Raw genomic sequence first — 23,393 nt, forward strand, 5'->3', positions numbered from 1 at the left:
AATCATTTGCACTTACCTCTCGGCTCCAGGATATGATACCTGCTGGACCGCAGCCTATGGTGTCAGTTTTACTCTTTCAGTAAGCATAAACTCAGATTGTTGGTTGATTTGAATGCAAAACTTATATCATCCGTGTTCTTTAAAACAGACTGGTAATATTTGGTAGGATTTGAATGCGGGCTTAAATGAAAGGACTTACTAGTTACCAGTTGATCAATTCTGCGCACATCATTAGTCCCAGAGCTTGGGTTGGTTCAGTCATAGCTGATGCAGAATTACTCACTCGTGGTAGTAATGTGAACCTATTATTTCCTCGGCCCCTCTCAATTCTTAACATTGGGGGACGGGGGCGTGGCACGCATTTTAATGCGCCTAAAAAACATAGGTCTATAATTTTTTAAAAAATTTTTCTCTTTCTGAATAAAAATTTAGTCTAAATTTTTATTCAGAAAAAGAAAAAAAAGAAAAATGTTAAGAAATGAAAGGGACGGGAGTACTAGTTTACTAACCCAAAGACCAGAGGGTTGTTTCGTGTCATGAAACACAAGTATGAAAAGAGTAATGTAAATATATCCATTAAGTTGCGACATTTGCTTGATATAATGCAATTCAATGAGGCTACGTACAACTACATATCTATTACATATATAAATCCTGTTGCCTATTTCTCATGGAAAAATCTAGTTTGTCCCTCTACAAAATCTGTTATTGTTGTATTTTGCCATTGGTCAGCAACTTTTTATACGGTCAAAGCTTCTACAGCCCACGTGTCTCAACCCCAGCCATAACTTTCTACTACTTCATTTTCAAATTTTAAGACAAATCTCTCCTCTCCTCAATTTTGAATTCCTTTCATTACCAACGTCTTGAGCTGCTGGCCATTACTTCCTCTGTCTTCCTCGAGGTTCTTTCCTTGGCGATTTTGGGCTGCTGCTCGAACTTACTCATGGAGGAGGTAATTTCTTATCTTCTGTGTACCACTTTACCATTTTATAATTATCGGGTTGTTCTGGTATCTTCCCTCAGGATTGGTTTTAGGTCAAGCTGTTTGGTTAATCGTCTTTTTCATTTTCTGTTCATTTCAGAGATGTTCATATCGATTTATTTTCTGTACATTTCAGAGATGTTCATATGGATTTATTTTCTGTACATTTCGGAGAAGTTCATTTCCTTCTGTTTTAGGTCACCTTGCTTACATATTTATTGCCTTTTTAATTTGCTTATTCAGAGTTCGGAGATGTGTTTTAAGTTCAAATCTCTTTCGGAGGATTCTATCCTCTCAAACGTTTGTAAGTTCTGTCCTGTAATTAAATATACATACTTATAATTATACTCATGTGTTCTATTTCTGACCATGTAAGTGTTGATTTTATTTCCATGTATGTTCTGTGCTTATGTTGAAATACATGTGGTATGCTTATGTTTGGGTTATTTCTTGACAGTTAATTAAAGACATTTTTAAACACAGTGCTGGACTATTGTAAGTTCAAACATGATATTAACACCAAAGTTTAATAACCATATTGACAAGTTAAATAAGTGTCTACCAATGGAGAGTGAAGTCCCAGGAAAAATAATCTCATTCAGGATTTCATCAAAAATAGAAATGTTCAGAGTAGACGGCACTTGGTATTCAAATAGCATCATTTCGAAGCCACTCAAATCTGAGACACCTACTATTTCACATAGTTGACTCAAACCAGTCAATTTCTTCTCAGCAGTACAATATGAGCCATGAAATGTCTTCCCATTGCTGATAACATACATAATTTCCTCAGGCAAAGCAAATTCACATCGCGCCAAAAACTGTGCTGGTGGTTTCTATGAAGAATTATAGTAACAAATGTTGCAAAAACAGAGATGATAGGTATGAGATAAACATAATTCGATGCCCCCAAACATAACTTACTCTATATTTAAAGATGCAGACATCTGACTTAACACTTACAATTTCATCTACGTTACAATCAAAGTCAGATTGAAACTTCACGAACCTCCACCCATCTTCGCCAAGAGTCACTGCCATAGATAAAATATTATATTATGTTTGTAAGGTTAAATATAGTTCATTTATTTTATAGTTTGCCAGTTATGAAGTTAATTACTCAATGGAGGATAACAGAGTTCAATTTGACGAACTCTCTTGGGGTAGCGCATTTCAGAACCATTTGCACTCAATATATGGGCATTGATGTGGTATTGCCCAAAGTACTCAAATACCAGCAGATCACCCCCCCTCCCCCCCTTCAATTCAAAATTTAAGAAAAACACTAGAAATCCACTTAACACCCCTCTACTCTTATCCAGCTTAAGCGGCACTACATAGCCATTACGCAACCTCATATCAACTGTATCAAGCAGCCTATCACCGTACTTCGAATGGAAAGCGGTTGGCAGAGTCTGTATTTGCAGCATTAAACCTAATTACAATGCAACTCTATAGAACACACGGACATTGATGTAAAAGGATTAGATTTTACCAGGTCATTCGATTTGGTATCGCTTGAGTTTAATTTCCAGCAAAACTTCGCAGCTACAAGACCGGATGATTGCATGACTATGACATATAATAAAAACAATGTCAACACAATAATGAGCAAACTGAAGCAACATTATAACAGATCCATGTACAAAAGGCGAAATTCATGCATACGAATTCAAGATCTTGATTACCTGGGAACCATAAGGAGGCAGATTTTGTCAAAACTGAGCCCAGCATCCTGCTTTAGAACAGAGTGTATGGCCTTCTTCTTGATGCACCATTATTACCACTATTAATTAAAGTCCACAGGTCAATAGAAACTTTGTTGACCGCTATGTTTTCAATTAGTGGTTTATATGATCTTTAAAATTATCATAATAATTAAATTGAGATACTATGCTTACAATTAGTGGTTTATATTATCTTTAAAATAATCATAATAATTAAATTGAAATACAACAAAATATAAAAGAATAAAATATAATGCTTTTTCTCATGGACTTCAAAAATCACAAAATATCGGATACACCACACATTTCTTAATTTAATTAAAGATTATCAAATTTTTTATCATGGAATATGTACGAGTCATGTGAGAAAATTATTACTTTAGAATAAACGTTACCGTTATACAGTGTGCTTATCTATCCTACGCATAAACGTTACTATTAATGTTGCTTATGAACAGAATTATAATACTGGCCAATATTTGTATAGGTGATGTACATTTCAAACCAACAATCTAACCAAAGATTATAAAGGACACTCGCTCATTACTTTAAAGTCTTAATAAATTATTTGAAATGAAAAGATTTTAAATTCATTATATATGATACATTCCATTATATGTGCTATAAAGAAAATGTTAATTTTAATGTTGCCTATGGAAAGTATCATAATACTGGCCAAAGTTCAAACCAATATCTTTTTACTGTGGATGTTATCTTTTTTTTTTGGTTTTTTAAAGTGTATTCAGATTTTTGGTCGTTCTACATAGACTTTTTTATTATGGAGGGTTATACTTCCTCCAAAAAAATTTATTAAGACATTTCAATTTCATACGGTCAATTTGGGTAGGTTTTGTCCAAAATTAATAATCAATCGCTCATTATTTTAAACAACTTCAAATTACATCTTAAAGTAGATTACAAGTTAATTATATCTTAAAGTAGATTACATCTTAAATTACACCAAATTAACTAATGCTTTTTTGAGATTAATTAAAAATTATAGCAAATATATTGTCCAAATTAAAGTTAATAATGAATGACATCAAACAATGTATTATTGTGTGTCTGAAATTCTTATCTGCAGTACTGTACGAACCTTATCTTTACTACACATTTACCTCACACCACACACTACAACCTTAGATCTGACAGCAGTGAGCTTCGGTACCCCCAACTACCATCTTATTCATTAATCAAGGTATACACCTAAACCCTAACATCTTATTTATTGTTTACATAGTTGCAGTCTTTATTAATGTCATCTTTCACTTGATTTGCAGCTGACAAGCGAATCATGGGTTTCATCGAACATGATGCCCTCTCCGATTTGAACGAGTCACGATACGACTGGACCATCTGCGTTAGGGCACAAGCGATTTTGGAAGGAATTAATAATAAAAAGAATGAATTTCGTGGCCTGAATATATATCATCTTTGTTGATGACTCTGTAAGTTCGCCAGTACTTAAAACAAATATTTTGTTCTTTATGCTCTGCTGCCTTTGCTGAGATTGATATTGAAATTATTTCCACCGTTTAGAATGATAGGATTCATGCTTTCATCGCTCCTGCATTAAGCGAGAAGTTTAAGACCGATCTAAAAGAAGGATTGATTTATGAAATATCAAACTTTTCGGTAAAACAGTATCGTGGTGACGAAACAAGGAGAGCAGTTAAGAATGTGAAACATATTTACTTCAACAATGATACTAGCTGCAACAAAATTTCTGAAACTTCTTTGACAATTCAGCCTCTAAGCTTTGATTTCCATTGTTTGGATGTCGTTGCTGTTATTGATGGAAAACCAACTTGTTAGGTCCAGATACGATTGTAGAAGGGGGGGTTGAATACAATCGTCACAAAATAATCGCGGCGGAATAATCTGATTGGAGTTCAACTTGTTAATCAGATTTAAATTAATTAATATAACAATTTTTAAGTCGTTATATAATTAATATGGTTCGTTTTAATGTCCACTAGTTCGTAGAATAAATTCGACAGGATGTATTCTAGTTTAGTGATTAAAACAACCGAGTGATCAAAGCACAGAAAACTGTGGATTAAACAATAGCAAGTTTAGCACAACTTGAAAGCTTTACAATGCAATGAACATCGAACAAATGAAGTGGTGAAGCCATATTTATAGGCAAACCATTGAACTTGTATGACAAAGCAAGGCATGACAACCCTTAGGAAGCTCTATGACAATTACACAAGTGCTATGACAAAAGGTATGACAATTACAAGCATTGTCATGGCACAAATGAGAAGGTATGACAATCTAAGGGAAGGTATGACAATCAGAATGACAATCAGTGGGAGGGTATGACAATTACAAGCATTGTCATGCTGATTTTGAATAGGTATGACATCCGTATGACAAACGGTATGACAATCAGTGGGAAGGTATGACAATCAAACCTTGGAGGCTAAGTCTTGAAGTGGTATGACAAACGGTATGACAATCCAAGGGATTGTCATACCTTGTGACTTCGGTATGACAATGACCAATTGTCATGCCTAAGTCATTCGGTATGACAAACCTTTGGTTTGTCATGCCTCCTGACTAAGGCAGATGTCATGGTGCGGTATGACAATCCCTTAGATTGTCATACCGTGCCCAAAAAGCATATAAACAATGATTTTTCTTATATAATTAATCCAATAATTATCCACTTAATTATATTAATTATATAAATTCATAAATTAAATTAATTCGAGTGTGAATTAATTTAATAAATAAATTACATAACTTATATAATTATTTTGAGATGTGAATTAATTAAAAGAATAATTATATTGAGCACAGCTTCAGTAGCAGGTCTTCTGTCTTCCTTTAAAAGATCTGATTCTTTGTCTTGATTGAACGACCACCTATTGTTGATGCAGAATATTTAATCGGAGTAGCTGACACACAAATGTACTGTCTGGTTCATCTGTATCTAGCTGAATCAAATATTCTTTATCAATTAAACATTTGTGAAGTGGCTTGTTCATCGAGTCTTTGTCTTCGTAGTTCTTCTTCATAAGTAGAAATAGTTTGGAATCTTCTGAATAAATAAAGTATTAAAACTTTATACCTTCTGGACTTCTGGACGTGCTACAAAATATTATTTGTACACTGAGGCTTGAACATATTAATAAACTTCTTTCAGTGGTGTGCAGCAGCATCCTGAAATTCTTCAGACATATGATTTTAATAAATCACTTGACGTTCTTCGTACGGATTCCTTCAATAGTGCTTGCTAATTTACTTTCTTTCTTATCAGAGTTGAGTTGATACTCTTAAATACAAATAGGCTAAACATATGCCTTTCAATCTCCCCCTATTTGTTTGTTAACATAACATGCAAATTATCGAGAGGATAACTCAACTAACTGATAAGACAAAGGATTAAACATGAATTGTAAATAGCAAAAAGTTTCTGGTATTTCATTAAACATTCACCAGAATTCAAACAAGTACATTAGATTACATAAGGATGTTCTTACTGAACATATATTACAAATTCCTTATCAAATCTAAAGATCAACTTCTCCTTCTTCGATATCTGAACTGTGAAGGACAGGAGTTGATGGTTCTTCTCTGGTTGGCACTTCTGATGTAGTGGACTCACCACGCTTCTTACGTTCCCGTGCCAGAGCCAGTTGATGTAACACTTCCATCTCTACAGGGACTTCCTGGAAGTCCGATGGCTGAGCCTTTGTAACATTCTTCATCCTCCGGAAATATTGAGAAATATTCCTTCGGGTGCAGTAAGCTAGAATCACATCATCAGCATCAGACTTGGCTTTAGAAGCGAAGCCCTTGGTTCGAAGTAGAGTGGATGCTAGAGCCAGTTGCTTAGCAGGATACTTTGATAAAGCCTCTTCATTCAGATAGACAGTGCTTAAGAGCTCCTTGTGAACAAACTTTACACAATATGGATTCTTGACAACCTGTGGACTGTTGAAGACAGCACAATCCAACAGCTTATCACGAAGGAGTTCGTTCAGGTTGGAGCATCGCTTTACCTTATTGCGAAGTACCCAGAGCTCAGACACAGAGAATGATTTAAGAAATTCAACAGATAATCTGAATGAACCATTTCTCCGTGTATATACAATCAGCTCCCACTGTTCTAGCAAGTTATTGACTCCAACAGTCAAGTAATCAATTTCTAAAGCGAAGGCATGCATAAAGATATCCTCGTCAGGGTTTACCTCTCGAAGATCGTAGATCAGAGATAAGAACTTTCTGTCATTGAAAGGCTCCCTTTGAGGTCCATTGAAAATCCTCTTTGCGATGTCCCAGCTTTTTCCAACTTTCCTTTTTATATCAAGATTCTTCTGCTTGCACGCAGCATCATAGATTTTCTGTTTCTCTATCTTGATTTGCTCTTCAGTTATCAACTTGTCCTCTAGAAGTTTCTGGTAATCTCGAAGCTTACGCTTCCTAGCTTCATTCTCAGCTTTAAACTTCCGGACATTTTCTTCGTGTTCAGGATCAACAGGTTCTTCATCTTGGAATAAATAGTTCTCCTCAAATTTGCCTTCTTCCTCTGCTTGACGGTATGTAGCATCGAAGACGTCATCATCATCCATGTCTTGTGGAAAGTCATCATAATTATCAGAATTGAAGACATCATCAGATTGATGTAACGGTTCTTTGCCTTTTGACTTTTCAGAATTGTCAGGAGCAGATTCAGAAGTATTGCCTTTGTTGCTTTGATTTGAACTATTTCCCTTGTCATCCCTGTCACCTTTGTCTCCATCTCCTTTATCTCCTCTATTCTCCCCCTTAGTTGAGGGATCCTCTCTGGAGGTATCAGCATCTGACTTTGAGTTCTTTAGGAGTTGATCCAGCTTTCTGTCGATATCATCAAATTTTGACATATACAGTGCATGATTAGATCTCATCTCGACAGTCAACTCATGAATTTCTCCTTTAAGCTCATCCCTGGAAGAACTGGATGGCCTTTCATCAGCTTTCTTCTCTAGGGTCACCAACTGTGCACCCTTTAGCCTCTCATTCTCAGCAATCATCCGGGCTAATTCAGCTTTCAGCTTAGCCATTTGTTCCTCTAACAGAGCTGTGTTAGTGTGTGCACTCACCTCACGTACACTCAAAGCTGTTTCACTAGCCTCACGTGCATGTGTATCGCTCGGTGTTTGCCTTTCATCACTCATTGTTTGCACTCTTCCAGCTGTACCTGTATAAACTACCAATGCCCCCTGAGATGGGTTCAAAGGTAGTGGAGGAACAAACTGTCCTCCGGAAGCCTGTGAGGGCAAGTTTACTTGCACGTTGCCAAGTACCGCCTGATCAGAAAAGAAAGTTTGATCAGTAAAGTTTTCATACATGATAAACTGGTTTTGAAAATCTGTGCAATCAGTAAACATAGGAACCTGTGTATTTGTTTGGTCTTGCACTAGCGTGAGTGCTAGCGCAGTGCTTGACTCTGTACAGGGTACCGTGGCAGGACGGTCAACTTCAATGGCATCATTCTGTTGAGAGAATGAGTCCAGAGACTGTTTCATTGCCTGTTCCAAGTCCAAGCCTTTTTGGGAAGGCAAGGATGAGGCTGCAGATGTCTCCAGGGCTTCCAACCTTGGCTTCTTTATGGAAGACAGAGCTGCGGGTTGACTCATTAAACTACTCGAACTCCGTTTCCTCGCAACTTTACGAACAGGTTGCATTGAAGTGTTGGTTGATGTGTTTGGAGAAACGAATATTTGTTGAAGAGAATCTTCAGCTAGGTTATGAACCTGTGTGTTGTCAGGTTCATTGCTGGTAGGCTGGAAAACAAAATCAATGTCACCAACAAAATCTGATACATCAACATTAAAATTAGACGAGAAGTCAGAAAGTACCTGAGCTACCTGTAGGTCCTGTCGAAAGGACTGCAACTCTGGATTTGATGTTGAGTCAGCAGGTAAAGGTTGGGAGGTTGATTGTGTTGGTGGTATATAGTGGGTGTGTTGTTGTTGCGGTAGAGGTTCAGATGAAGACGGTTGAGCTTCGAAGAAGTTGTATTCCTGAGGTTCGTCTTCAAATGATTGTGATTGATGTGTTTGATGTAGAGGGGAATGGTGTGGTGATTGGTATGGGGATTGATGTGGTGATTGGTGTTGTTCTGGTTGTTGTATTTGAAGTGGTTCTGGTTCTTGTGGTTGCTGTTGTTGTTGTTGAGCTTGTTGAGGCTGTTGCTGTTGAGGTTGAGCCACTTGGAATTGATGAAGTTGTTGTGGCTGAGCATTGATCTGCTCCATCAGGTATGGAGTCACTATGAGTGGAAGATTCTCATATTTCCTTTTGTTTGTGAGAGCTTTCATCAACTTCGTACAGACACGCTGAGTTGGTGCAATTGGAGAGTTGAAGTATGAATTCTTCTCAGCGTCCGTCATCTTATCATTCAAAAACAGCATCAAGAACCGAGGGTAAAAACAGACAACCCTGGGATTCTGTGCAACTGATCGACTACTGAGTGGTCCCAACTTCTTTAGAATCGACTGAAGAATCAACTTGCCAAAGTTGATTCGTCGATTGTGAACAATGCAGAATCCAATGATTTGAAGAAGGGAGGATATGATATTGAAGTTACTTCGAGTGGTTGGGGAAAAGACCTTTGCCAGAGTATCGAAGAATAAATCCCACTCAGGTTTCAAGTTCCCTTTCAGCATTCTTGGTAGATGTATCTCTCCCTGATAAAGAATGGTCTGAAAGAATTGAGTAATTTCAGCATCTGTTGGAATCTCAGCAAAGTTGTTCCGGGGAAACCCAAGAATTCTGTTGACATCATCTACTGAAATGGTAATGCTCCGACCACCAGTAATATTTCCAGAAACCCTGTAGCTGTCCAAGAGAGTGGTATTGAGTGCAGAGGAGTAGAAGTCTTGGAGTGGACGAATCTGTAAATCAGCATGAGCAGTGATGGCCGTGCTGACTAAACTTTGGCTATTCAGAAACCTCACCCAAGGTCTGAATCTCTCTAAGCTGGAATCAGGGTCCAAATATCCGTTGTAGTTGGTCTCACCGATAACAAATTGGCCAGCCATTTTATAATTAAAAATTGAATTAGACGAGAATTTTTCAAATAAAATGATAGTTCTCAAATTTCTCGTAAATTTCAATTAATAATTAATTAACAATTAACCAATTAATTAATAATTCGAATAAATTGATTAAACTCGAATTAAAAATTAATTAAATTGTAATTGACCAATTTGAATTCAACAAAAAATCCACTAAGTCCCAAAATTCTCCAATAATCCAAACTAGTCCCAAAATCCACAAAAGCACATTAAAATTCGAAACCCCAAACTTCAAAAATTCGAAAAGCCACAAACTCCAAATCTGTCAAACTCTTCGAAATGCAGATGGGAAACTCAAGAGATGATCACAACAAAGATTTGAAGGTCACAAACGAGCACAAATCGCGTGAAAACAGCCTCGAAATCGTGAAATAAGGGTTTGAAATTCTCTCGAAATTTTGGCAGAATAACGGCTCAGAATACGATTAATTAGCAACCAGCAAGCTATAAACGCTTGAAAAGAGAGTAACCAGCAAGTTTTTAACGAGAAAACTTGAAAAACTCGGCTGAAGAAACAATGGCGATGTGTATGTATACGGCTGAGTGTGTGTGTATATGTTAATGGTGAGTATGACAATTAAAGGAAATGTCATATAAGTTTAACAGTCGGTATGACAATCATATGGATTGTCATACCGAGGTTTTGTAAAAGCAGACGTGTGAAGCGCTCGGTATGACAATATAAGAGATTGTCATACCGAGAATTGATATTAAGAGTATACGACACGCTACATGGCCTTAATATGACAATTACCAATTGTCATACCGATATAAACATATCAGCCACACGGACTCGGTATGACAAACCTAGGGATTGTCATGCCGAGTTTAATAACAGTAACCACAGAATAATATATACAAATATTATGATTTTTGATTTTCTTTTAAAAATAAAACGTTTTTCACTCAAAATCAAAAATCTACTACATATAATTTATAATATATTACTCAAATATTTTGTAAAATTCAACTTTAATTAAATATAAATATTTATGCTTAATTCAACTTTAATGTAAAATTTAACTTTAATTCATAAAAATGAATTAATTTAAAAACTAATATTTATGCTTAATTAATTTTGAAAAATACAAAATAGACACAAATAATTATCTAAATGCTTGAAAAATAATACAGGGGAGTGTGCAGCACTTAGAAAATTAACAGAGACATATATGAACATGCATAATTACTCAGAAAATTATCAGATAATGTACAAATAATTATATAAAATCTAATAAGATACATATAATTACACAGAAAAATCACAAAAATATATAATAATATATAAAACAAATATATAAAATATACAAAGAGAATCATGGCATATTTAACATCCCTAGCTCACAAAGCAACTTAGAGAAAGTGGATTCATCAAGTGGTTTAGTGAAGATGTCAGCAATTTGATCAGCCGTGGGTACAAAATGTAACACCACAGTTCCATTCATGACATGTTCTCGAATAAAATGATACCTGATATCTATGTGCTTGGTCCTGGAGTGTTGCACTGGATTGTTTGAAATGGCTATGGCACTGGTGTTGTCACAAAATATAGGAATTTTGTCGACAGAAATACCATAATCATTTAATTGATTCGTGATCCAGAGAATCTGAGCACAGCAACTGCCAGCAGCAATGTACTCAGCTTCAGCAGTAGAAGTGGACACAGAGTGTTGCTTCTTGCTGTACCAGGAAACCAACCGACGTCCTAGAAATTGACAGCTTCCAGACGTACTCTTTCTATCAATCCTGCAACCTGCATAATCAGAATCTGTATAGCCGGTTAAGTCAAAACCAGTATTCTTAGGGTACCAAATACCTAAACCAGGTGTACCCTTAAGATATCTAAAGATTCTTTTGACGGCTATAAGATGTGATTCCTTAGGATCAGCCTGAAACCTAGCACATAAACATGTTGCAAACATGATATCTGGTCTACTTGCAGTAAGATACAGTAATGAGCCAATCATACCTCGATAGCTTGTAATATCAACTTTCTTACCAGATTTATCCTGGTCAAGCTTTGTGGCAGTGGCCATGGGTGTCTTTGCCGGAGAAGAGTCTTCTAGATTGTACTTTCTTAGAAGATCTCTGACATACTTTGATTGGCAAATGAATATTCCATCTTCCTTTTGGCTTACTTGAAGACCAAGGAAGTAGGATAGTTCACCCATCATACTCATCTCATAATTACTCTGCATTAACTTAGCAAACTTCTTGCACAAGTTATCGTTAGTAGAACCAAATATAATATCATCAACATATATTTGAACAAATATCATATCATTATCATGCAATTTGTAAAAGAGAGTTTTGTCTATGACACCTCTAGTAAATTTATTTTCAATTAAAAATTCAGAGAGGGTGTCATACCATGTTCTTGGTGACTGCTTAAGCCCATAGACAGCTTTGAATAGGAAGTACACAAAATCAGCAAATTCTGGATTTTCAAAGCCAGGGGGCTGTTCCAGATATACTTCTTCTTCCAGCTTTCCATTCAGAAATGCACTTTTCACATCCATCTGATAAACTCTGAAGTTGGAGTGTGCAGCAAATGCAAGAAATATTCTGATGGCTTCAAGACGAGCAACTGGAGCATAGGTTTCATCATAATCAATTCCTTCTTCCTGAGAATAACCTTTTGCAACCAGTCTGGCTTTGTTTCTCACAACAATGCCATCACCATCTAACTTGTTACGGAAGACCCATCTAGATCCAATTGTAGACTTTCCTTTTGGTCTTGGAACCAGGGCCCAGACTTCTTGTCTCTCAAATTGATTGAGTTCTTCTTGCATGGCAAGAACCCAATCAGGATCAGCAAGTGCTTCATCAACTTTCTTTGGTTCTAATTGTGAAAGAAAACCAGAGAATAGACATTCATTTGTCGTAGCACTTCTAGTCCTTACACCAACATCAGGATCACCAATAATCAGATCAAAGGGATGATCTCTGCTCCAAATCCTTTCTCTTGGAAGTTGTGTCCTTGATGATTCAGCTGTATTATCATTAGGCTGATGTGTATGACTAGTTGATCCAGCAGCTCCCCCTAAGTTGTTGCCAGGTTGACTTGATGATCCACCACTAGCATCAGTGGAATCTCCAGCATTATTGCCATTTCCTCCACCATTGCCTGGATCATTATCATTGTTGTCATCACCTGTTGCAACCTCAGGTGGCACATCATCATCTGAATCAGAATCTGGATAGTTATCAAACTTCAGAGATTCAGATGGATCAGCAGATTGTATACTTGGAAGTTTAGTGTCATCAAATGTAACATTGACACTAACTTTCACTGACAGAGTATCAATTACAAAAACTCTATAAGCATTATTAGTATAACCAACAAAAATTGCTTCAGATGCCTTTGGTTCAAACTTGTTCAAGTTCTCTTCTCCATCTTTGAGAACAAAACACTTGGCTCCAAAAACATGAAGATGTTTGACATATGGTTTCTTGTCGTTATACAAATGAAATGGAGTTTTCATATGATCCTTGTTGATCAAGGTTCTATTCTGGGTATAGCAGGCAGTAGACACAGCTTCAGCCCAAAAGTACAGTGGAAGCTTCGCTTCAGCAATCATAGTCCTTGCAGCTTCAATCAATGTACGATTCTTTCTTTCGACGACTCCATTCTGTTGTGGAGTCCTTGGTGCTGAATACTGCCTTCTAATTCCCTTTTCAGAGTAAAAGTTGATTAGAGTTTGATTCTTGAATTCTGTGCCATTGTCTGACCTTACAGCTTTGACTGGCACACCTTTATCCAATTCAACTAACTTTATATGATCAATCACTGTCATCGGGGTTTCATCCTTAGAAGCCAGGAAGTAAACCCAAGTAAATTTCGAGAAGTCATCCACAATGACTAAGGCATATCTTCTTCCATCAATAGATGCAACATTCACGGGACCAAACAAATCCATATGCAACAAATGAAGTGGATCTGTAATGGTATTGATGGTTTTGCCTTTGTGAGATGCTCTCTTCGCTTTTCCTTTCTGACAAGCTTCACAAAGATCATCAGTTGAGAATTCCAGGGAAGGCAAACCTCTCACTAGATCTCTCTTGACTAGAGAGTTCATGGTTTTGAAGTTGAGGTGTGAGAGCTTCTTATGCCATAACCAACTATCTTCAGTAGACGCTTTGGCGTAGAAACAGTGAACTTCGTTTCCTGGTCCTGAAGACAAATCAGCTACGAATATGTTGCCTTTCCTTATGCCACATAGTGAAGGACGCTTATCCTTGATATGTTTGATGATACATATCTCCTTTTCAAAATGAACATAATATCCTTTGTCACAAAACTGACTGACACTCAGGAGATTATGTTGAAGTCCTTCAACAATAGCAATATCTTCAATGATGATCCTTCCAATTTTGTACTTGCCATATCCCACAGTACGACCTTTGCTATTATCAGCAAAACTCACTGTCGGGCCAGCTCCTTCTCTTATGTCTTCCAGCAGGGATCTATTGCCAGTCATGTGCATTGACGCTCCACTGTCAAGCACCCAAGTAACACGAACAATTCCACTGGCACCCTGCAAAAGACAACTTGATTAAACATTCTTTGGGACCCACACTTGATTGGGTCCAGCATACTTAAAAAACTGATTTCTATCAGGTAATACAACAGAGCCTCTTGGACTGATACTTGGTTCTGACTTGACTGAACTTACTTCCTTAACAACAGCCTTAAAAACCTTGGTTTTAGGCTTTGAAACATAAGTCTCCTTCCTGACACGAGGAGGACTAGCAGTCTTTGATCTAGCATGCTTATTGTTTGTGTGTTGTCTAGGAGATGTGTTTTCATTTTTAGCATGCAAATTTCTAAAATAAGCAGACATCATATTGAAAGCACAAGTCATGCAATTATCAACACCACAACATTTATGACATGCATCAAAAGCAGGAACAACAGGAGTATCAGTCATAGTAGTAGGAACATCAATAGATTCTACTCTAACCTTGTTATCAGATTTAAAGTTTTCAGTAGAATGACATCTATTGTTCTTGTTCTTACTATTCACAAAATTATTAGGCTTGTTGAACTTAGTTCTCTCAGAGTTGACACCTAAACCAGCTTTAGGCAATCTAACATTGCCTTTCACTTTGATTGGTTTCAGTGATGTCAGGATCTCATCTCTCTTCTCATTACTCTCTTTCAATTTAAGGTCTTCCTGTTTGAGTTCATATCTAATGACAACAGGAGTCTCTAATAGAGGTTCAGCTTCTGAGGATTTAAACAAAGGTTGAGGGGAATCTTTCAAAACAAAAGGAATTCCTCTCTCCTTTGCACTCTTCTTAAAGGGAGTAATGTTACTAGCCTTACCTACAGATTTGTTATAGTCAAAACCTATTCCAACAGTTCTCTTGATCTCTTGTTTATCATTAAGTTCTTTGACTATAGTGGAGGCATCCTTAAAGGCTTTACACTTAACTTTCTCTTCGTCTAGCTGAAGTCTTAAAGCAATCTCACCTTTCTCTAGAACTTTGACTTTTGCACATTGTAATCCTAAATCCAAAGTTAACTGTTCTATTTTAGGTTTTAATACTTTCATCTCATTCATCTTATAAGCATGAATTTCTAAGACTAAAGTATCAATTTTAAGATTGGCAGCTTTCATCTTTTTAATAGCATCATCTCTTTCAAGTCCTAATTGCATAAACAGTTTAGGGCATGTAGGATCTACCTGAAAGCTTCCAGCAGGAGGAGGTGAAGATGATCCAGCATTAGCCATGAGAGCAACATTCCCAATCTGCTCTTCTTCATCACTATCTGTATCATCCCAGCTTTTCCCTTCTGCTAGATATGATTTGCTCTTGAAGCTTTGACTTCCAGAAGTACCATGATGCTTTCTAACTAAGGCATCATACTTCTGCTTCAGCTCATCATACGAATCCTTTCTCTTTCCTTGAACCTTGGGCTGCTTGCACTCAGTTGCAAAGTGTCCAGGTTCACCACAGTTGAAACATTTAAATTTACTTCTGTCCACCATCCCAATCTTGTATCCTCCTTTGCTTGTTGAAGATGAATAGCCTCCCTTCTGAAACTTACTAACAGTAGGTTTGTATTTATAGGAAGGGTTCTTCCGGAATCTCATGTTTCCAAACTTCTTGGCAAACAGGGATAGAGATTGATCTTCTAACAGTTCAAGCTCTTCCATTGTATAGAACTCTTCGTCACCACTGGAAGAAGCAGTCTGACCCATCTCAGGTACAACAAATTCCTGAGTAGTCTTAGAAGGAACAACAACATCCTTCTTCTTTTCTTCCAGTACAGGTGACTCAACAACTAGAGCTCTCGAATGGTTCTGTGTTTTACCCCAGCCATATCTCTGTTTACTCTGAACTTGCTCCAGTTCATAAGTTTTCAAAACTCCGTAGAGTCTTTCCAGAGAAATCTCATTCAGATCTCTGCTTTCCCTGATGGCAGTGATTCTGTGTTCCAGATGTTCGGGAAGGGTTAAGAGAAACTTCATGTTGACCTCTTTCTTGTCGTAGAATTTCCCATTCAGATTTAAATTATTTATCAAATTATTAAGTCTGATAAATACTTCTGAAATCCCTTCACCGGGATGGGAACCAAACTGTTCATACTGAGCCATCGGTATCTCTTTCTTGTTTTCCCTAACTTCCTCTGAGCCTTCATTGATAATCTCTAACGTATCCCAGATTTGCTTGGCGTTCGTACAATTAACAACAGCATTGTACATTACTGGATCTAGAGATTCCACCAATATTAGTTGAAGAGCATCATCTAAGTTCATCTGTTCACTCTCTTCATCTGTGTACTCAGAAAGTTCTTTCGGAATGACCTGATGTGGTATTAACACACCATCCTCTTCGTGTGCTAATATGACATTCATCGGAGTAGTAACACCTTTGTCCAAAATCCCGATGTATTTTCTGTTCGCAGTGCGGAGGAATAGGAACATGTGCCTCTTCCATAGGCCAAAGTGTTCCTTGCTGAACGGTGGGATTTTAATGCTACTGATCTTTTGTGTACTCATTTTTAAGGATTTAAAATGAATAGTGTTTGGATGAGAAATGGATTTTTGAAAGAAAAATATTTTAAATCAAAATTAATTTTTTTTAAAAAAAAATTAATTCGAATTAAAAATATTTGAATTTGAAGTGAATAGTGTTTGGATGAGATTTGGATTTTTGAAAGAAAAATATTTTAAATCAAAATTAATTTTTGGAATAAAATTAATTCGAATAAAAAATATTTGGACGTTACAGAGTGTGTATAGGATCTGATACGGAAAATGGTATTAACCGCTCTGATGCCAATTGTTAGGTCCAGATACGATTGTAGAAGGGGGGGTTGAATACAATCGTCACAAAATAATCGCGGCGGAATAATCTGATTGGAGTTCAACTTGTTAATCAGATTTAAATTAATTAATATAACAATTTTTAAGTCGTTATATAATTAATATGGTTTGTTTTAATGTCCACTAGTTCGTAGAATAAATTCGACAGGATGTATTCTAGTTTAGTGATTAAAACAACCGAGTGATCAAAGCACAGAAAACTGTGGATTAAACAATAGCAAGTTTAGCACAACTTGAAAGCTTTACAATGCAATGAACATCGAACAAATGAAGTGGTGAAGCCATATTTATAGGCAAACCATTGAACTTGTATGACAAAGCAAGGCATGACAACCCTTAGGAAGCTCTATGACAATTACACAAGTGCTATGACAAAAGGTATGACAATTACAAGCATTGTCATGGCACAAATGAGAAGGTATGACAATCTAAGGGAAGGTATGACAATCAGAATAACAATCAGTGGGAAGGTATGACAATTACAAGCATTGTCATGCTGATTTTGAATAGGTATGACATCCGTATGACAAACGGTATGACAATCAGTGGGAAGGTATGACAATCAAACCTTGGAGGCTAAGTCTTGAAGTGGTATGACAAACGGTATGACAATCCAAGGGATTGTCATACCTTGTGACTTCGGTATGACAATGACCAATTGTCATGCCTAAGTCATTCGGTATGACAAACCTTTGGTTTGTCATGCCTCCTGACTAAGGCAGATGTCATGGTGCGGTATGACAATCCCTTAGATTGTCATACCGTGCCCAAAAAGCATATAAACAATGATTTTTCTTATATAATTAATCCAATAATTATCCACTTAATTATATTAATTATATAAATTCATAAATTAAATTAATTCGAGTGTGAATTAATTTAATAAATAAATTACATAACTTATATAATTATTTTGAGATGTGAATTAATTAAAAGAATAATTATATTGAGCACAGCTTCAGTAGCAGGTCTTCTGTCTTCCTTTAAAAGATCTGATTCTTTGTCTTGATTGAACGACCACCTATTGTTGATGCAGAATATTTAATCGGAGTAGCTGACACACAAATGGACTGTCTGGTTCATCTGTATCTAGCTGAATCAAATATTCTTTATCAATTAAACATTTGTGAAGTGGCTTGTTCATCGAGTCTTTGTCTTCGTAGTTCTTCTTCATAAGTAGAAATAGTTTGGAATCTTCTGAATAAATAAAGTATTAAAACTTTATACCTTCTGGACTTCTGGACGTGCTACAAAATATTATTTGTACACTGAGGCTTGAACATATTAATGAACTTCTTTCAGTGGTGTGCAGCAGCATCCTGAAATTCTTCAGACATATGATTTTAATAAATCACTTGACGTTCTTCGTACGGATTCCTTCAATAGTGCTTGCTAATTTACTTTCTTTCTTATCAGAGTTGAGTTGATACTCTTAAATACAAATAGGCTAAACATATGCCTTTCACAACTAAATCTGAGTATAAGAAAGATGGTGTCGATAAGTCAATTGTCAAGTTTGGACTAACAGATGGAAAGACTTATGCTATTGTAACTTCTTCAATGAATTTGGAGACTCTCTTCTCAAAAGTCTAGAAAACAAGGTGGAACAACCGGTCATCATCATCATAGCAAGTGCACATATTAGTGTGTACAATGGTGAGACTTTACCATAACACACAATTCCATCTGATTGTCTTCTTCAGTTTACTTACTGTTATTCTTTACTGTTACAGAGGAAGTTGGCTTGACTAATTATCCCGCTACAAGATTCTACCTAAATTGTACACACCACAGTCCACAGTGTAAAAAGTATTCGGAAAAGGTAGCCACTTTTTATTCCTCGCTTGCATTATTTTTAGGTAGAATCCATAACAGTGTTATGAACCATGTATTATACATTCATTGTGAGGGCTCCATTGCAGTATCGCCCAATGTACTTTTTATGTAAGCCATTGCATTGAAGAAGATGAGAAGGATTGTCCAAATTTCAGTGTCAAAGATATTTGTAGCCTAAAGGATGAGTACATACAGGTGATTAAGTTAAATTGCTTCAAACAAATACCTTTAATACATTAACTATTTCTTACATGTCCTCTTCTTTAAACAGAAAAACGTTTGTGTTGTAATGACGGTGCAAAAAATTGACAAAACCATGAACTGGTTTTGTAATTATTGTATCCCCTGTGATGTTGATTTGGAACAAGTTGGAAACAGATTCAAATGTCCAAAATGTGGAAAATTCAAACCTTATCCAGACAGGAGGTTAGGCTCATATTATTTTGCATCACAATTAAATTCTTTTAGAAACATAAACCCATAGTACTAAGTTATGCAGGTATGAGTTCTCTATGTTGTGTTCTAACAAAACTGGTACGATTCCCATTTTGTGGAGCTCAGAAGAATTGACACGGTTCACTGGGAAAACGGTTTATGATGTTCTCGGTGATGAAAGTCAAGTAATACAATGACATCATCTATTACACTCTATATACAATATGTCACTGAAACCTTGTTAAAAATTGAAAATGCAGGTTGGTGATGGTGATAAATTCCCACCCATATTGCAACAGTTTGAGAAGAAAAGTTATGCTTTTACACTTTGCATAAGCAAAGAGAATGTGCTTCAAGGGTCCAATTTGTACACTGCAATAAAGGTCACTGATCCGGCGGAAATGTGGGAGTCTTTGGACAATACTAAAGACATTACTGCTCCACTTCAACAGACTGAAATATCACAGGTTAGGTCCGCAACTGCAAGCCAATATAGCAAATAAATTTCTCTTTCTTAACACTAAGCCTACATCGCAACATTTAGGACATCACTATGGTCAAGAGTAATAGTCCTTCAACTGGTGAGTCAACTAATAAGACAAAGTCCCGCAAAACCACTGATCCAGTTGAGATGGATTTGCCGCACAAAACTCCACAGAGAAAGGCGAAGCACGTGAAGATCGAAAAAGTGAGAATTAAAGTTTAATTGTATTTTCCACCTCATCTGTAGTCCATGGTTCTTAATATCAATGTTTGTATTTTTTTGCAGAAGTGATAGTAAGGAGCCGAATCCTCGCCACAGCAACATAATCACAAGTTTTAATAGATATTCAGATTGTCATTCTGACAACAACTACCTGCATTACCCTGTTTTATCAGACTCATTTTTTCTCTCTGTCGTATGTTCATTGTTTTTCTTTTATAATTGTTTGTAGCAAGCTTTTAGTTTCTCCTGTTTTGTTTTACGTTATAGCATAGAAGTTGTCCGAATAGCTTTGGCATCGACAATATTGAATAATTCACAGACTCTATTACAATACATAATACATAATATTGTAAATAATAATAAATTACATTGTATATGAATCAAACCATATACATTGCATACAAGTGTTAATCACTATATTGGATTAATAACTTAAGCAATTATATTGTATTTAACTGGATTATACATGATCCGTAAATTTTAATGAATTGTATCTGATTTTGATTTTACACGGATTTTACATAAAATATCGCAGATTTGATGCAGAGTCTTTAGGATTTAAACACAATACTTCAAAATCCAATAGATTATGGTAGAACTTCAAAAAGCAAAAAAATATACTGCACAATCTCACAAAATGCATCACTTTATGAAGTCCAAAAAAAATTCTCCAGCATTTGAATACCATCATATTTTAATGAATTTTAAATAATCTCAATTAAATATCATCAAATTTTAAGCATAATCTATCTATTATATATCTAGAAATTTCTATATATTAAAGGAGAACCAGGGGCAAAAAGATCAAAAAAAATCCCTTTGAAATGACATTTATACCATCAATTTAAACACAATTTCTGTAATGCCATCGGCTATTCATTTTCTTCTCATGTGCAGTTTCTCTCTTTCATTTACATCGGCTGTTCTCTCCCTCTGTTTGTTTGCTTTTGGGTTTTAAATACAAGGTTATCAATTTCTCATTATAGTTGATGAATGTATATGCGGTGTTGATGAGTTTCAGTCATTTAAAATTCTAATTTTAATTCTAATTTCTTTTGGTATATTTCTTATTAGCTAGATTGTGAATTATGTGTTCTATTATGTATTGCCCATGTTTCTTTCTGCTTTATATGTTTGTGAATGTATATGTTTTACATGTGCGTGAACCTCCCTTTGGTCTCTCCCTCAGTGTTGATGGGTGATGTATCCGATAACTCCAATAGTGGAATGACAATAGCAAAGGGAGGTTCACGCACTGCCGAGTTAATCAGTCCAAAACATATGGATATTGAAGGATACAAGGTTCAAAGTGAGATGGTGACTGAGGGTTTCGATCGGTTGATCACGGGACGGGAAGAGAGAAATGAATCAAGAGGGTGTTCACCTGAGCCTGAATTTTGTGGTATGGCAAATGTGCAGTTATATTTTTTAGCAATATGGTTTCCCAGTTCCCACTATGTTTGTACTACTTTGTTTTTTACTTTTTGCATATGGGACTTATGAAGATGTAACTGTGACTACATTGAAAGGTTCTACAAATAATGATTTTGGGGTAAGAATGTTTATTAGAATCTAAAATGCTTGATTGTGCAGGTTTGTGGTTTCAGACTTCGGGGTTTTCTTTCATTTACAAAGCTAAATATACTGATTACAGTGGCCAGCTAGATAACTAATTCGTAAGTGCACTTTTCATGTGTCTTAGTGTAGTTTGCTTATATAGTGTTGTAGAGCATACGTGGGTGTTTTGATCATGTCATTATATTAGACAGGTTTAAATTTTTCATGTCTGAGATAAGAGATGTTATAAAAATACTTGTTATAGCATTTTGCACTTAAGGTATAATGGTGCAATTTAAAGTTCAAGTTGTACCCCTGCACTTTTGGCCGCTATGTGTTTTTGTTTTTGTAAGGGTGAAAGAGTGAGCTTTCTTACTCTTCCCGCTTATTTTGACCTTTTCCTATGTACATGTAGTTCTGGATTTTTTTTTTGTCACAAGATACTTTCTCGTATAAAGAGATAGCACAACAGCCGTGGCCAGGAGTTCGTTTCGTTCAAGAAAGTTTACCATCTAACCCTCAGACATGCAGAGATGACCGAGGACACTTAGACAATAAAGCTTTAATGTTCGAGAAGAAAAACCCATCAGAGGTCCTTTATCCTTTTCGCTCTTTATTCCTGTCGAGTACCCTGAAAAAGCAAACACAAATAAAAGAATCATAAGAAGTTTTTATATACAAGATAAATCATAAAATCATTTAAAACTGCTGAAAGAAAGCACATCAACCAACTAATAAAATATATAGGTATTCTTAGAGAATAAGGAAATAGAAAAAGTAACCCAAAACTAAAGCCAAAATAATTATAAAATCTACACCAAAGAGATAATGAAATCTCTTTGGTTAGATAATTAAGACTTAATACAAAAATATAAATCTCATATCTTGGACAAAAATTTTCATATAACGCAATTTGATTTCTGACAAAACAGGTTTCTTTTTTATAATTCAAACTGTTTTCCGATTGAAGAAATTAGTCTCTTTATGAACGTAGTTCTTGGGGTATTTATTACAGAATTATGTGGTGTTAGATTATGAGAAGTGCTTGAGGTTAACTCAAGACTTTGTTTAACTACTTGATCTCATTCTGAAAGTTCTATACAATTGAGCTTTATATTTTGCGCACCTCAGTAAATGTCTTTATCACGACGCCTATGATTGAGCTAAAATTGAGGTGCTTACCGAGTACATGACCCTGTTTGCTTATTTGCATCGATCATTTAATCAGAAATGGCTTGTTAGTTGTTAGTTATATATTGAATACCTCCACATTTCCAACATGAGCTTGCTGCAGTTGATTCCTGTATTGGAAAAGCTTTTAGAGTTGTGGTCTGTAGGTGCTCTCCTTGCTGCTACTGCTTGGTACTTAGGATGGTCCATTGTCTCAACTTTCGTCTCGAAGTAGGCATATTACTACAAGCGGTGCTTAACTAATAGAATACAGAATTTGATAGCACCCTGCAGTACCACTTCTTGATTCACATCAAAATTCATTTTGTTTTACATATACAACTGGTTTTCGTTTAATAACATTAATTTTTAATGCTTTTACATAGCTGAAACAAGGACTAGAGATTTATTGTATAGTGAATAAAATGGGATCAGTGGCTAAAGAGAGTTATGACTAGCTATATCAGCTATTACAATCGATTTATCCCCATACCAAAAGCTCGCACAAACGAATTTAAAAATTGCAACACTGTAACTTGCAAGTTGCCGCATCCTTTACTTCCAATT

The 23,393-nt window shown here is 36.0% G+C and overlaps 1 protein-coding gene and 1 long non-coding RNA gene across 4 annotated transcripts; both read left to right on the forward strand.

Annotated features, from left to right (window-relative positions):
- Positions 1–482: 482 nt before the first annotated feature.
- Positions 483–4,495, forward strand: LOC108197705 (uncharacterized). Its single transcript, XR_010286249.1, has 4 exons — positions 483–955; positions 1,122–3,910; positions 3,993–4,160; positions 4,252–4,495. It is a non-coding gene; the product is annotated as an uncharacterized LOC108197705 (long non-coding RNA).
- Positions 4,496–18,593: 14,098 nt separating this feature from the next.
- Positions 18,594–21,962, forward strand: LOC108197703 (uncharacterized). Of its 3 annotated transcripts, XM_064082598.1 has the most exons (10): positions 18,594–18,778; positions 18,856–18,944; positions 19,045–19,153; positions 19,230–19,384; positions 19,458–19,578; positions 19,654–19,860; positions 19,938–20,081; positions 20,163–21,064; positions 21,289–21,501; positions 21,693–21,962. In XM_064082598.1, exons 4-8 carry the CDS (start codon positions 19,248–19,250, stop codon positions 20,166–20,168), a joined length of 615 nt encoding a protein of 204 aa, XP_063938668.1. In that variant the 5' UTR covers positions 18,594–18,778; positions 18,856–18,944; positions 19,045–19,153; positions 19,230–19,247; the 3' UTR covers positions 20,169–21,064; positions 21,289–21,501; positions 21,693–21,962. The 3 variants fall into 3 exon arrangements, with proteins under 3 accessions (XP_063938668.1, XP_063938667.1, XP_063938669.1); XM_064082597.1 differs by having other exon boundaries at positions 20,163–21,501; XM_064082599.1 differs by lacking the exons at positions 18,594–18,778; positions 18,856–18,944; positions 19,045–19,153 and having other exon boundaries at positions 19,245–19,384; positions 19,520–19,578; positions 20,163–21,501.
- The last annotated feature ends 1,431 nt before the right edge of the window (positions 21,963–23,393 follow it).

Source organism: Daucus carota, chromosome 8 (assembly GCF_001625215.2).
Source record: "Daucus carota subsp. sativus chromosome 8, DH1 v3.0, whole genome shotgun sequence".
Taxonomy (NCBI): Eukaryota; Viridiplantae; Streptophyta; class Magnoliopsida; order Apiales; family Apiaceae; genus Daucus; species Daucus carota.

Coding starts and splice junctions, on each gene's coding strand:
- LOC108197703 (XM_064082597.1), top strand. CDS start 19,248: ATGACGGTGCAAAAAATTGACAAAACCATGAACTGGTTTTGTAATTAT. Junction 19,385..19,457: donor AAACCTTATCCAGACAGGAG/GTTAGGCTCATA, acceptor TAAGTTATGCAG/GTATGAGTTCTCTATGTTGT. Junction 19,861..19,937: donor AACAGACTGAAATATCACAG/GTTAGGTCCGCA, acceptor CGCAACATTTAG/GACATCACTATGGTCAAGAG.